At 27.7% G+C, this 13,459-nt stretch overlaps 5 protein-coding genes across 7 annotated transcripts; 3 read left to right on the top strand and 2 right to left on the bottom strand.

Moving 5' to 3' along the window:
* Nucleotides 1-569: 569 nt before the first annotated feature.
* Nucleotides 570-1,950, bottom strand: LOC105253898 (WD repeat domain-containing protein 83). Its single transcript, XM_011262242.3, has 4 exons — nucleotides 1,733-1,950; nucleotides 1,409-1,652; nucleotides 1,088-1,314; nucleotides 570-1,012 (listed from the first exon to the last, which is right to left on the bottom strand). Exons 1-4 carry the CDS (start codon nucleotides 1,803-1,805, stop codon nucleotides 639-641), a joined length of 918 nt encoding a protein of 305 aa, XP_011260544.1. The 5' UTR covers nucleotides 1,806-1,950; the 3' UTR covers nucleotides 570-638.
* A 1,121-nt stretch (nucleotides 1,951-3,071) lies between these two features.
* On the bottom strand, nucleotides 3,072-5,015 carry LOC105253897 (pleckstrin homology domain-containing family J member 1). Its single transcript, XM_011262241.3, has 3 exons — nucleotides 5,000-5,015; nucleotides 4,378-4,801; nucleotides 3,072-3,739 (listed from the first exon to the last, which is right to left on the bottom strand). Exons 2-3 carry the CDS (start codon nucleotides 4,466-4,468, stop codon nucleotides 3,258-3,260), a joined length of 573 nt encoding a protein of 190 aa, XP_011260543.1. The 5' UTR covers nucleotides 4,469-4,801; nucleotides 5,000-5,015; the 3' UTR covers nucleotides 3,072-3,257.
* Nucleotides 5,016-5,671: 656 nt separating this feature from the next.
* Nucleotides 5,672-7,520, top strand: LOC105253896 (DNA repair protein RAD52 homolog). Of its 3 annotated transcripts, XM_025413080.1 has the most exons (7): nucleotides 5,672-5,880; nucleotides 5,988-6,132; nucleotides 6,231-6,379; nucleotides 6,465-6,687; nucleotides 6,773-6,940; nucleotides 7,243-7,269; nucleotides 7,374-7,498. In XM_025413080.1, the coding sequence occupies exons 1-6, from the start codon at nucleotides 5,842-5,844 to the stop codon at nucleotides 7,257-7,259; spliced, it is 741 nt and encodes a 246-aa protein (XP_025268865.1). In that variant the 5' UTR covers nucleotides 5,672-5,841; the 3' UTR covers nucleotides 7,260-7,269; nucleotides 7,374-7,498. The 3 variants fall into 3 exon arrangements, with proteins under 3 accessions (XP_025268865.1, XP_025268863.1, XP_025268864.1); XM_025413078.1 differs by lacking the exon at nucleotides 7,243-7,269 and having other exon boundaries at nucleotides 7,374-7,520; XM_025413079.1 differs by lacking the exon at nucleotides 7,243-7,269 and having other exon boundaries at nucleotides 6,785-6,940; nucleotides 7,374-7,520.
* Nucleotides 7,374-9,681, top strand: LOC105253895 (protein arginine N-methyltransferase 6). Its single transcript, XM_025413077.1, has 5 exons — nucleotides 7,374-7,448; nucleotides 8,216-8,277; nucleotides 8,356-8,470; nucleotides 8,596-8,962; nucleotides 9,122-9,681. The coding sequence occupies exons 2-5, from the start codon at nucleotides 8,242-8,244 to the stop codon at nucleotides 9,633-9,635; spliced, it is 1,032 nt and encodes a 343-aa protein (XP_025268862.1). The 5' UTR covers nucleotides 7,374-7,448; nucleotides 8,216-8,241; the 3' UTR covers nucleotides 9,636-9,681.
* Nucleotides 9,682-10,111: 430 nt separating this feature from the next.
* On the top strand, nucleotides 10,112-11,998 carry LOC105253894 (MOB kinase activator-like 4). Its single transcript, XM_011262237.3, has 4 exons — nucleotides 10,112-10,282; nucleotides 10,891-11,264; nucleotides 11,437-11,571; nucleotides 11,671-11,998. The coding sequence occupies exons 1-4, from the start codon at nucleotides 10,223-10,225 to the stop codon at nucleotides 11,765-11,767; spliced, it is 666 nt and encodes a 221-aa protein (XP_011260539.1). The 5' UTR covers nucleotides 10,112-10,222; the 3' UTR covers nucleotides 11,768-11,998.
* Nucleotides 11,999-13,459: the final 1,461 nt, after the last annotated feature.

Genomic DNA, 13,459 nt, shown 5'->3' on the forward strand with positions numbered 1-13,459 from the left:
ATTACGCATATAACACGCGTGCGAATCATCAAGTATGTACTGCCAAGTACGTACCTATCCCAGCTTAACCTAACTCATATATGCACGATTATAAATTAAAAACGTCAGCGTGAATTTTGCGTCGAGTCGCATAAAGCGTGTGCGCACGTATGTGATGTGTATGTATACACACATTGGACGTGTATCGTAAAATTTTTTCGTGTCAATCAAATGGAATTTATATACTTGTTTATCTCTCACAAATGTCAATATTTAAATCTCTCTCTAAAAGTATATACTTGTTTTTATAAAAATTAAACTCTCGTACAATAGAATATCATAATGTATAATATTGTGAATGATAATGTTGCTCAACATTTTTTATATCAAATAATGATGATTTTTTTAAAAAAAAGTAAAATCATTTAAAGAGGTAGAATTATTCAAAAAGTAGAGAAAAATATAAAGTAATTTTTATAGAAATCATTAAATAGATAATCAAGTAAACATTATTAAAAGAATATATGGTATATTTTAAAGTGCTAAATAACTTACTGCAGTATCTTATAATTTTATTTTGTAGTAAAATTGATAAAAACGTTTGCAAATAATAAATTTTGAAAACTTACATTATCTTTATAATGGTACAAATTTTAGTATTACTCATCATCTGTATGAGATAAAGTACTCCACATTAACACATTAGATCCATTGGAGGCTAAAAAGCAATTCTTCTGTGGATGAACACTTATAGATACAGTAGCATATTTAGTTGGCTTAAGTCCTGAGAGATTTGCAACCACATTTTGAGAGACAAGATCCCAAATCCATAACTTTCCATCCGCCGATCCCGAAAGAATTTTTGTATCTTGGTAATCTACGCTTGATTCCAAACATAGATCTTTTCCGGTATGGCCTCTGAATTCACCAAGTTGTTCTCCCGAATCTTTATCGATTAATCTAATTACATCATCTGCACAACTGACGACTAGACATTGGCCATCTCTGGTAAAACTGGCGCATGTAATTGCATCTAAAAAAATTTGTATTTTTATATTTTGATCGATGAATCACAAATCTACTTACGCTACCTCTTATCATTACGTACCTCCCATATAATCTGCGCATAGTTCTCCTATACGTATATCATAAGTACGTACTTTGCCATCAAAAGAAGCAGACAAGATTTCATGATCTGAAACTCTCACACTCGAAATAGAATCTTTGGCATCATTCAGTGATTGTACTGCTTCTTGCGCTTTGGAACGTCCATCCCAACACATAACGCTGTTGTCACGAGAACCAGAGATTATCATCGATGATTCTTCGTTGAATCTGTGGTAATAAAATATATAAAACTTAGCTCAGTCATTTGAGTTGTAAGAAAAATTAGTATAAAATGAAAATGAATAGTGTGATGACAAGATACCTTACTGTTGTAACTGGACCTGCATGACCTCTGAAGCGGCGTACAGGCGTACCAGTTGCTACATCCCAGAGGATTACAGATTTATCCAGACCACAGGACACGATTTGGCTGCTGTCACAGGACGCACAGGCGTCCATAACCTCGTCCCCATGTCCACCATATGTTTTTAACGTAACTGATTTGTATGGGTTCCATAGCTTTATTTTTCTGTCCGATCCGCACGTTACACAATAAGAACCATCAACTAAAACAAAAAAACCATGTGTCAATATATATGTTATTCATATAAATACATTATTAATAACCTCATAGCGACTTCCTTACCGCTGAATCGTACAGCTCTGACAGCCCCTTGTTTGCAGTCGATTTCTTTCAGGAATTTGTATTCAATATCCATTTTCTTAATATCAATTTAAATACAACTATGATTTGATAAAATCTCTCGATAAAAGGTAGCACTAATCGGTGTCTTTCACTCTTGAAAAACTGTCAAAGTATCATCGCGTATATACTTTGACAGAAGGGTAAATTTAATTGACAATGATTTGAAAGATATTTAGATATGCATTGTATTTGTCAATCAATTCATGATTTTTTGTTAATATTTTGATAATTTTTATAAAATTATTTTTTGGGAGACACATTTTATTTCTCGCTATCGTTTAATTGCTTTTTTGATAATTTAATTTTTTTATTATCCATCTTTTTTAAATAATATAAATCAACGTGATTTTAAATAATAAATAATGTGATTATCAATAAAATTATTATCATATAAAAAATTTAAATTAAAAATATAGAAAAATGGGATTTATATACATATATCATTAAAAAAAGTTATATTAAATAATGACTTTTCCATTATTTTTACAAGAATTTGTACAGTGGATTTTTATAAAATTAATACATATAATAAAGGAATTATATCTGCCTTATATATAAAACATATGTAAAAAGGATAAATAATATTTATTACAAATATATTTATTTACCTCCTAATTATGAAATATTTGATGAACTTGTTTATATCACTCAGAAGAATATACAAAGATTATAAAAATAATTTTTTTTTATTTTACAAAATTATTTTTCTATTCTAACATTAACATTACTACATAAATTTGTTATAAATAGAAGTGAGTATTTGATAGTTTTAAATACTTTATCAAATTTGCAGAGGTAGAAATGATTAGCAAATAAATAATTATAATTTTCTAAAGATTGTATCTGATGCATTATCTTTTATCCAATATACACACAATATAAGAATACTTAATTATACTTAATGTACTTAATTATAAGAAATATTATTAAATTAGCATATTTTCATATCATAATTTGTTGTTCAATATTGCTATAGGCGAGTATAGATTATATACATGTCATTATATATTTTGCATGTTGTATTTTATTACAACTGCATACTTATTACATAAATTTTCGTAATTTATTAATCTTTCCTTTTGTTTTTTTCAATATTCTGTTTTTGTGTTAGAGAAAAATCATTTCGTTTGCATTAATAGTAGTTTTTGATTCCCTATGCAAATAATTTTAATATTATATTAAATTATTATACAAAGCAAATTTAGTTTATACAATTACAATATTTTACTTTCTTTTCTATTTTATCTGATTTGGCATAAATAATGTATAAATAATTATAATTTATATATTTGATGAAACTACATCTCAAAATTTGCCTAAATGGCAGTGACAATATTATAAATAAAAAACTGTATGTAACTATTTCGTTCATTATATTATGCAGATCTTTCAATATCTAAAATAAAAATTTCAAAAACTACCATTAAATTAATTCAACAAGTCTAGTTACAATTATTATCCTGTATTAAAGTTCTATAAGATTAACTTCCCTGGCTATTGTATTCAATGTGGATGATGATCCAACTGATGTTGCAAATGAACGTACATGAGATCTGAAGCTAGAAGCAGGTTCCCAAGCTTCATCTCGTACAACACCTTGATTCCTAGGATACATTAACAAGGGATCTTTACCAGTTTTCTTGCACAATCTTTCTTGAAGCACAATCAAGCGAGATCGCCAATATTCATAGCTTGCTTGTTTAAGTGCGTTAATCCATTGTTCCACTTGAGACTCTGATCGACCACTTAATACATGCCGTTTTTCATGTTCATCACGAAATGAAATACTAAATGCAAATACTCCTTCTGATGAAGTATCTATGTTAATGCTGCAATTTTCTAGAATAATGACACCAGCAGGTTGTCTCCTATCAATTTGTCCTAAATCATTAATATTGAAGTAAAATAGCAGATTGTACCGCAACTTGAACCATTTTTCTTTAAACACTGAAAATGAATAAATTGTATGTTAAAAATATATATATTATCTTGTTAATTATTTAAATATATATGCATCTGTTCTATCATTCATACAACAAATTTGCATAATAAGATTGTTAAGGTTTGAGAAAAAGAAGTAATCATTATTCTCTAATTAATTATATAAGATAATAAACTTTTTAATGAGAATATATATAAATTATTTTCTTTTGTTTTCATGCAGAAACTCACTCCTAAAGTTAGGTCAAGTATTTTATTATAAATTTCAAATAATTAAAAATTCTTTAAAGAATTATTAGAATTAGAATCATCTTGTTTCTTTAAAATTTATTTATTCTAATTTATGTTGCAAAGTGGAATAATGTGGCAATGTTTGAAATAATTCTCAGTATAAATCAGAAATGTAAATCATAAAAGCAGATAATTGTGTAAGCACACAACAATGTAATAATTAAATATAATTTCTCGACAAAAGAGTCAGAATATGTACAATAGGTAAATAAAAGGTATTGTTTATCTTTTTCGATATCGAATAATTATCAGACGACTATCAGGAATAGGGGAGAGAAAGAACAGAGATTAAGCCGAGCTGTTGTATGTGTACTGCATAAAAAGTGTTTAATTATTATTCACACTAAACTAACCTGACTTATGAGCCCGCTTATGATTTAGACGTCCTTCGAGATCAGCGGGCCCAAAACTCGCCTCTGCGAGCTCCCTATCATTGAATCTCATGTTTAACTAAGCGAGGGTGTCGTCTATATGTCACACAAAAGCTATCGCACCACTATCACAATATATATATATATATCCCATCCTCATAATCGTTTATATTAATCGAGATATCAGGGTTCGCCTTCTGCATTAATCAAACGCCTTCCTGAATCTTCGCATTGCAAGAATAATGCTTTCACTTATGTCAATCAACAGTCGCGAATACTGTACGGATAATCTTTGATAAGTAAATTGAATAATGTTGTTACGATAATAAAACAAATCGCATTTCCACAGCGCGTCACACTTTTGAAATAGCTGTCTTGCTAAAGTGGTTGGGTGACGTTTTGTCGTCTGCGATGGACGATATAAAAATAGATAAAAATATTTAATTTATAAATGTCAATACGATAGGCGCAGAGAGAGAAATATCTTTACATTTATATTCGCAGTGATAAAAAGAAAAAAGTAATAGTATAAAGCAAAGTTTTTCATTTAAAAATTATAAAAATAAGATTGAAGTGTCTTGTATTTAGTATTTGAATAACTTACTGAAAATTTATTAGTTTTAATCCTTGTTTTTAAGATTTTCCTTATGCAAATTATATGCAATTATTAAATGTTGCCATCTCTAAATATTACACATAATATCGTTATAATCTCAACCTTCTTTATCATTTATATTTTATATTTTAAATGTATGCTTTTGAAAAAAGTACAATAATATATAGGCTGTGTTCCAAAATTCACTGCCAGTGTACGTCACGTAAACTATAGATTTTCAGTACTGGCAGTGAATTTTGGAACACAGCCATACACCTGTATCTACACCATAGACCTTACAGATATGGACTGGCAATTGCCTATAGTTTCTGTAGAGAAGCAGTGTCCGGAGGAGGTTAGAGAGAGAAACATACTTTTTAGTACTTCTCTTTCTACAAGTGTCCGAAAGTATGCATTGCACTTGTAGAAAGAGAAGTACCAAAAAGTATGTTTCTCTCTCTAACCTCCTCCGGACACAGTCTGATACGTATTGCCAGTCCATACTTATAAGGTCTATGATCTACACTCAAATACATTTGTCACAAAGCATATGAAAAAGAGAAATTGACCAATCAAAAAGTCTGATTTAAAGAACGCCATATTGCTGTATTCTTCTTAAGTACGTGATTGGTTGATTCTTCTGCGCATGTCCATATGTGAGTACGCATATCTATTTGGACAGACCTTTATGTTTCAGATTTTAAAATGACAGTTTCCGATAATTATCGATTGTGATTGGTTGTTTTTTTCAATAATACTCTACGTTTCTTTTTCATTTCCTCTCAATTTTATTTGCGCGCTAAAATTTGCGATTTAAAGACGCAAATCTTTGGCGCGAATTTCTCGACAGGATGTATAATGGGCACGATTTTTTATCATGTATTAAAATTGTGAGTAATTTTCATTTGAGCTGATAACGGTTTTTTGGCTTCATAGTCAAAAATATTTATTTTTCGATTGTACAAAAATAAAACCTATAAATATTTCCACTTCTCAGCCTGTCACAAAACAAGCTGTGGCAAAGAAATCTGAGAAAATGGAATCTATGGATTTTGCAGCAGAGCATCGTGATTTAATTTCAACAGCTAATAAAGTTTTTGGAGAAGAAAAATGGAATCATACTATTGTTCATCAAACTTTAGGTATATCTGTAGTCAATTTCGAATAATGTATTTATGTAAGCATAAATAGTCTTCTCTTATTGAACTTACATATAAACACAAGTTTAAATTTATTGCAGATTATGTTGAAATCATTGGTGCCAAGTGCAATGTTGGATGTGTTAGTTCCGTTAAAGTTCAATTGGAGAATGGAACCTTTCATGAAGATATTGGTTATTATAGCGCAGAAGAATCTACAAAAGGCTTGTCAATACACAATGCAAGAATTGTATATATCAATTATTTGAAAAAGATAAATAATACATACAATATTTTATATTCGACTGAAAAGTTATAAGAATTTTAATTTATAGGGTTCTGCTGTAAATGGCTTAAGGAGAGCTTTGTTGTCATTTGGAGGTAAAATTGAAAGAGAGTTGCAATCACAAAAACAAATTAATCCTAAACAAACTAATGACAAACAGAAAAATATAGTACAATCAGCTAATAAGCAGATTGAAGGAAAGTCAAATGTTTCTATTCAAGCTCCTATTTGTAAGATAGAATATGAAGATCTGGAATCAGATAAAAATAAAGGTTTGTAAAAAATAAATTCATCTAATCATATGTTTGTGAAATGCTCTATAATACATATATCCAATTTAAATTACTACAAATCAAGAGTGTATTCTAGTACCTGTTGCAAAAAAGGAAACAACAGATACTAATCCATCATTATCCGAAATGATTAACTCTCAAGAAGATCTTCAACCTTTATTAAATCAGGAAAAGTTAATGATAGTACAAAGTGACAAAACGGATACTAAAACTGAAGACAGTTCAAAACAAGGTACTATATAAGTGAATATATTCAATATTGATCAAAATTATATTAATTGTGATATTAATGCATGCTGCAGACTCATATTGCAAAATCTAGATCCATTTAAAAGAGTGTATAAAATTTTCTTGATATTTTTTTTAGTTCAAACTAAACTAACATACTAGATTTTGATTTTATTATTTTGAAATTGCTTTATAAAATTATGATATACTAAATATAAAGAAATATAGAGTATATTATTATAATTATATATATACATATAAACATAATTTATTTTATATAAAAATATGCAATTCTCTTTCCCACAGAACTTCAGGAAATTTAGATGGAATAAAGTAAATTCACAACTATTATAAAAACTCAACTATCATTTTATATACAAAATAACTTTTTAATAAATTCTAATAGATGTTTTAAGCATCATCTTTAATTTTTATAGCATTATCAGCAAACGAGATACAACGAATAGAAAGGAAAAGGAAGCAATTGGAAAAACAAATGGAATTTAAAAAACGTATGAAGGCAAAAGAAGAACAAGTATTAAATAATAGTAACCCAAAGCCTAATCCTAAATATTAAAAATTACACATAAATGATATGAATCTTATAAATATTATTTTTGTTTTGTAAAATCAAGATTAATGTAATATCTTTAATATATATAGAATATATATTTATTTTTTATATAAGTTAAATTGATTATGTAAGTAAAACTGAATTGTAAAATCAATCTTTAAACAAGAAGTAGCTTTATTATTATTATTTAAATAAATAAATATCTTGCAAAAAAATAGGAAGCCTGAAACAGAGAAAATTAAAATCTCTTAACTCATTTATATTCTTAAAATATCAAATAATCAATTGTATTTTCATTATCTTGCTTTCTATATATAATAATTAGTTACAATTTAATAATTATGGGCATTACATATATTAACTTTTGAATAATTGTGTTTAAAAAGATGCAATATATATTATTTTTATTATAAAATATATAATGTGCTAATAAATATTTTCTTCAATTTCTTGTATGTTTATTTATTCTTGCTTATTTCTAAAAGATAGAATTATAATATGAAGACAGATTGCATCGACATAGAGTGAAACATTGAATAGATTGAACGACATTTACATGTTTACACACGCTCTTAATGATTATAAATTATATATTCGACTTATACATCTTTTTAATTGATATCGAATAGGAAAAATAAAAATTAAATAACAATATTAAAAAAATAAAAGTGTAGGTTATTTTATTCCAAATTAAAATTTTTTTAGGTTATATCTGTATGTATCAATAAACCATGGATGAATATTTTGAAAGTTACGAAGAACTCGACGTAAGTTAAAAAATAAAAAAATATATACATTCAATCATATAATTATATGTATGTGTTTATTATTAAATGTATTTTTAGATTCATCAATTAATGCTAAGTGATAAAACACGTGTTTTAACATACAAAAATGCTATTTTTAATATGAAAGATGAATTTCAGGGTAAGATAGTGATGGATGTTGGTGCTGGTTCAGGTAAATTAAATAAATTTTTTTGTCACAATTAAATACTAACTATTAAGAGTATATATTATACATGTTATTTTCTTCAATGTATAATAATGTTAATTATATATTGTGATGTATATTTTTTTTTGTAGGTATATTATCAATTTTTTGTGCTCAAGTTGGTGCAAAGAAAGTATATGCAGTGGAAGCAAGCATGTTAGTAAAGACTATTGAACAAGTGTTGATTGAAAATAATATACAAAATACAGTTGAAATAATTCATAGTAAGGTAGAAGATATTGATCCAAACAGTTTAGAGAAAGTAGATATAATTATCTCAGAATGGATGGGTTTTTATCTAGTGCACGAAGGAATGTTAGATTCTGTACTTTTTGCTAGAGATAAGTTCTTGCAAAAGGATGGTTTATTATTCCCATCCATAGCAAAATTGTATGCTTCGCCTTGCCAATTACCATCTATGTATGAATTTTGGGATAATGTATGTGGAGTCAGTATGAGGTAATTGTGTTATTTTTAAATAAAACAAAAAAGAAAATAATGGCAAATATGTCTAATTAAATTTAAAAAAATAATAATGCTCCTATTTCTCTTTTTTATTTTCTTTTTTTATGTTTCAAGAACTATACTTATTCAGTAATATATTCAATTTTTATTTAGATGTATTGGAAAAGAATATAGAAAAATTAAATCAATGAAACCAGAAGTGCTACTTCTAAATCAAGATAATCTTTTGGCAGAAGGAAAATTGCTTGCTTGGCTGGATTTAAATTGCATCTCTATAGAGGAGCTAAATCTATTAGGTGGAGACGATTATGTATCGGTATGTGAGAAGAATGGAAGATATCAAGGGATATGTATTTGGTTTGTGGTTGAATTCCCAGATGGTTCAAAACTATCTACAGCACCTTATGATGAGGCAACACATTGGAAACAAACTGCAATTGTTCTACCTACAGATACAAAGGTGATAGAAAAAGAACCTATCGCTTTCAAATTGGAATTAAAAAAAGACACATCAAATCCGAGACGTTATAATATAGAACTAAATTTGTTGGACGCAGAGGAAGTAGAGCATGATATTCCATGTAATTGTCATATGACAAAGTGTATAGTGACAAAAATGTATATCGAAAATCAAGCAAATAATGAGAGTGCTTTATCAACTGAATGATATACAATAAAAAACACTATTTTACAGATTTGTATATAATACACTAAAAAGAAAAATAAATATTTTTCTAGATACAATGTAAAGAAAATATTTAGCTGTAATTTTCTTTATCTCTCTCTCTGTGTTTCTCACATATTTATAATTCATAAATGTGAAACTTTTTGAAACCTGTTACTTTGCCAAATGTAAACATTGAATTATAAGTTGCTGTGAGGTTTAAATTTTAAAAATTCGAGTTCTCGAGCTTTGATATACATAGAAATTGATATATATATATATGAATATTAGATGGATACGATTTGATCCGACTCGTCGACGAAATAATTGTGAAGTATCGTCGACGAGATATTCGTGCGAATTTAAAACTGGCGCAATATTTTGAAATACGAGTTTATACGCTTGCGTAATTTTTCTAGGAGAAACAGTCTAGGCAACTTTCAGACTTGATTCGTCTTTTCTAGGGTGAAATGAAATAGGGTTCGCATTCGCGGGTGCATCTATCGACGAGAACTTCGACGGAGTGGTCGTCTCCTCGCCCTCGCTAATCGAGCGTGCATACCGGTCAGTCAAGTGCAACAACTGGCAAGATGAAGATGGCGGACGGACCTACTATCTTGCGAAGAAACAGGCCCGGAACGAAGGCAGAGGTTATTAATTTCGTCTCAAAAAAGTGTTGTATTTGTATTCACGAGCAATATTTGAGATTGTCAAGTCCGCATCATGCCAACTATATCTTTCTACTACAGATTCCCTGACACTTCCCCTTTCTTTTGTGACTTTCCTGATGAAAATCAATGAACTATGCAAGATAAACCGAGTATTGTTTACAATACGAGAATAATATTGCCATTTTTTTTCTCTCGTAGAATCGCTTGTGCATTTATAAATATTCTTTATATAAGATATTTTATGTGATTTTACGAGTGTGACATTTTCTTAGCTCCCACCAAAGCATGAGGAAATTATATCAGATTATTTTATTTTATTTTATTTTTCTCGTGCGAAATATAATTGTATAAAGTTTTCCATTTTATTTTTAAAACTATACAGATCGTGTTTTTCTCAAAATTTGACATTTTTTATTGGTATTAAAAATTGAAGTAAAATGCACAGAGTTTATATTTTCTATTGTATATAATCTATTTTTACATCATGATGACCTATATAGGAAAGAAGAAATCGATTGTTTAAAAGCATTGACGTAATTTAATTATTTTTATCAAGCTTATATGTTCAAAGTTTTATTTTATTCTAGGACTTCAGTAGGTGGCCCGATGAGCCGTTTGAAGAAATGGATAGTACACTAGCTGTGCAACAATATATCCAACAAATGATCAGAAGAGATCCATCTAACATTGATTTAATACTTAATATGCCAGAAGCTAATGATGAAGGAGTATGGAAGTATGAACATCTTAGGCAATTCTGCATGGAGCTTAATGGTTTGGCAGTGAGATTACAAGAAGAATGTCATCCTGAAACATGCACACAGATGACAGCTACAGAACAGTGGATATTTTTGTGTGCCGCACATAAAACTCCCAAAGAATGTCCTGCAATTGATTATACTCGGCATACACTGGATGGAGCAGCATGTTTACTTAACAGCAACAAATATTTTCCCAGCAGGTAATCTTTTTACATATATATATATATATATATATATATATATATATATGCCGCATTTATAAAATTTATTATCTTTTATTTATTAATTATATTACAAAAATTGTCATATTAAATTTTTCTACGTAAAATTTCTAATCATTCTAATCTTGTAATATATGAATTCCTGTTTTAGAATCAGCATTAAGGAATCTTCTGTAGCAAAACTTGGTTCTGTCTGCCGTAGAGTTTATAGAATTTTCTCACATGCATACTTCCACCATAGAACAATATTTGATGAATTTGAAAATGAGACTTTCCTTTGCCGCAGGTAATAAATGCAATCTATCCATATTTTTATTCAGCCATTTATATGTTATATAATGAAAATACTATATTGTAATGAAAATAACATACTGCTTTATTATAGATTTACCTCATTTGTGACAAAATATAATCTGATGTCAAAGGATAATTTAATAGTACCTATTATGGAAGGTGATGGTGCAACGGAAAGCGAAGCATAGGATCTAACATTGCGATCGTATTGTCCAAAGTCGAATTGTCAGATTTAGTAGAAAAAATTGCTAATATTCACGAAACATTCTGAATTTTATGGTAAATATATATCTGACAAAGATCTTTAAAAAGGTCAGTAAATTTGCTTTCACTTAAATAGTATAAATCTGTTACAATCTTTTCTATCTCCAACATGATTAGATTAAATAGAAACTATTTTTGATTATTTTACCAATATTTGTGCAATTATCGATATATATATATATATGTATAAATATATATATATATACATATATATACAACATATAGTATTTTCCGTATGGCAAGCCAATTCTTATATTTATCTGTCCTTTTAAGAAAGTTTTTTTTAAAACATTATAAGAGAGAATTCATTAAAACTATCAAATTTTGTAAATCATACTATATATAGTAATTTAATGTTACTTTTTATAATTATATCAGTTATAGTAGAATATTATAAACTTTTAATCTTATGCCATTGAAATTTTTAGACACTAGCAAAATATTTCTTATATCTCTATATTTTAAATGTAACAATTATATCAATTCTTTTTTGTAAAAATAATAGACAGTGTCTTTATATGCTAAACATATGTAATGGAAAAATATATAACTTATTTACACACTTAATAGTACAAGTTGGTATATATATAAAGTTGTTTATAAACATTCTATAATATATAAACAAAATTTTTTTATGTGACTTACTTTTGTCAAAATTATATTTTTACAATTTTATTTATCATTAATTATATATAAAAATAATGCGTTTTGTATGAGAACTTGAAATCTTTCAATGTCAAGAAAGAATTGATGAAATTATATTAATTACATAATTATTTTTATTTTATCTATAATAAAACAGCAAAACTTTGAGAAATGATATAAATATCAAAGAGGCTTGGTAAAACAAGATCCAGTTACACTGAAATTTACAATAAACTGGAAATAAGATCTTAAAAGCATTTGTTATCGATTTGCATAACAAGAATGTGAATTTATATAAACGATTTTACACATTATTAGATGAGAATCGTATTAGTCTAAGTAAGCATAATAATCTACATTATATAGTTGATCTTTGTAAAATGCATTGTTTGAACGAGAGAGCGATAAATATGATAGTATAGAAAGAAATAGTGTTATTTAATATATATATATATATATATATATATATATATATATATATATATATATATACATTTATTCCATAGCAATATTAAGCAGAATGCTAGGCTTTCCTATCCTATTGTCGATGAAACTTCATACTATTACGGTGAATTGTGGACCGAATACTTGTTTTATGTACATTAAAGTTAAGTCAAAACTATAATAAAATAAATACAATGTTTAAAGAATGGACAGGTGATGAATTCGGTTAAGGTTTTAAAATATAATATAACATATCGTTATAAAATTGTAACACGAATCATTTGTTTAAATGGATAACGGTAGTCACTTTTCTTAAATTGAAAAAATAGTGATTATAAAATTAAATCTTATGATAGTAAACAAAAAATGATGATAATGATGACGATCGTTGATAATGCGACGAATAATATGTAATCCTCATTTTATAACAGCAAACGTCGTTCATTACGAGATCCTTTTATTATATATTATAAGATAGCGTTACAGGTGTTGCATGAAAAATTGTATCGCGATTCACATTTGACATA

Source organism: Camponotus floridanus, unplaced genomic scaffold, assembly GCF_003227725.1.
Source record: "Camponotus floridanus strain SB8 unplaced genomic scaffold, Cflo_v7.5 scaffold6, whole genome shotgun sequence".
Taxonomy (NCBI): Eukaryota; Metazoa; Arthropoda; class Insecta; order Hymenoptera; family Formicidae; genus Camponotus; species Camponotus floridanus.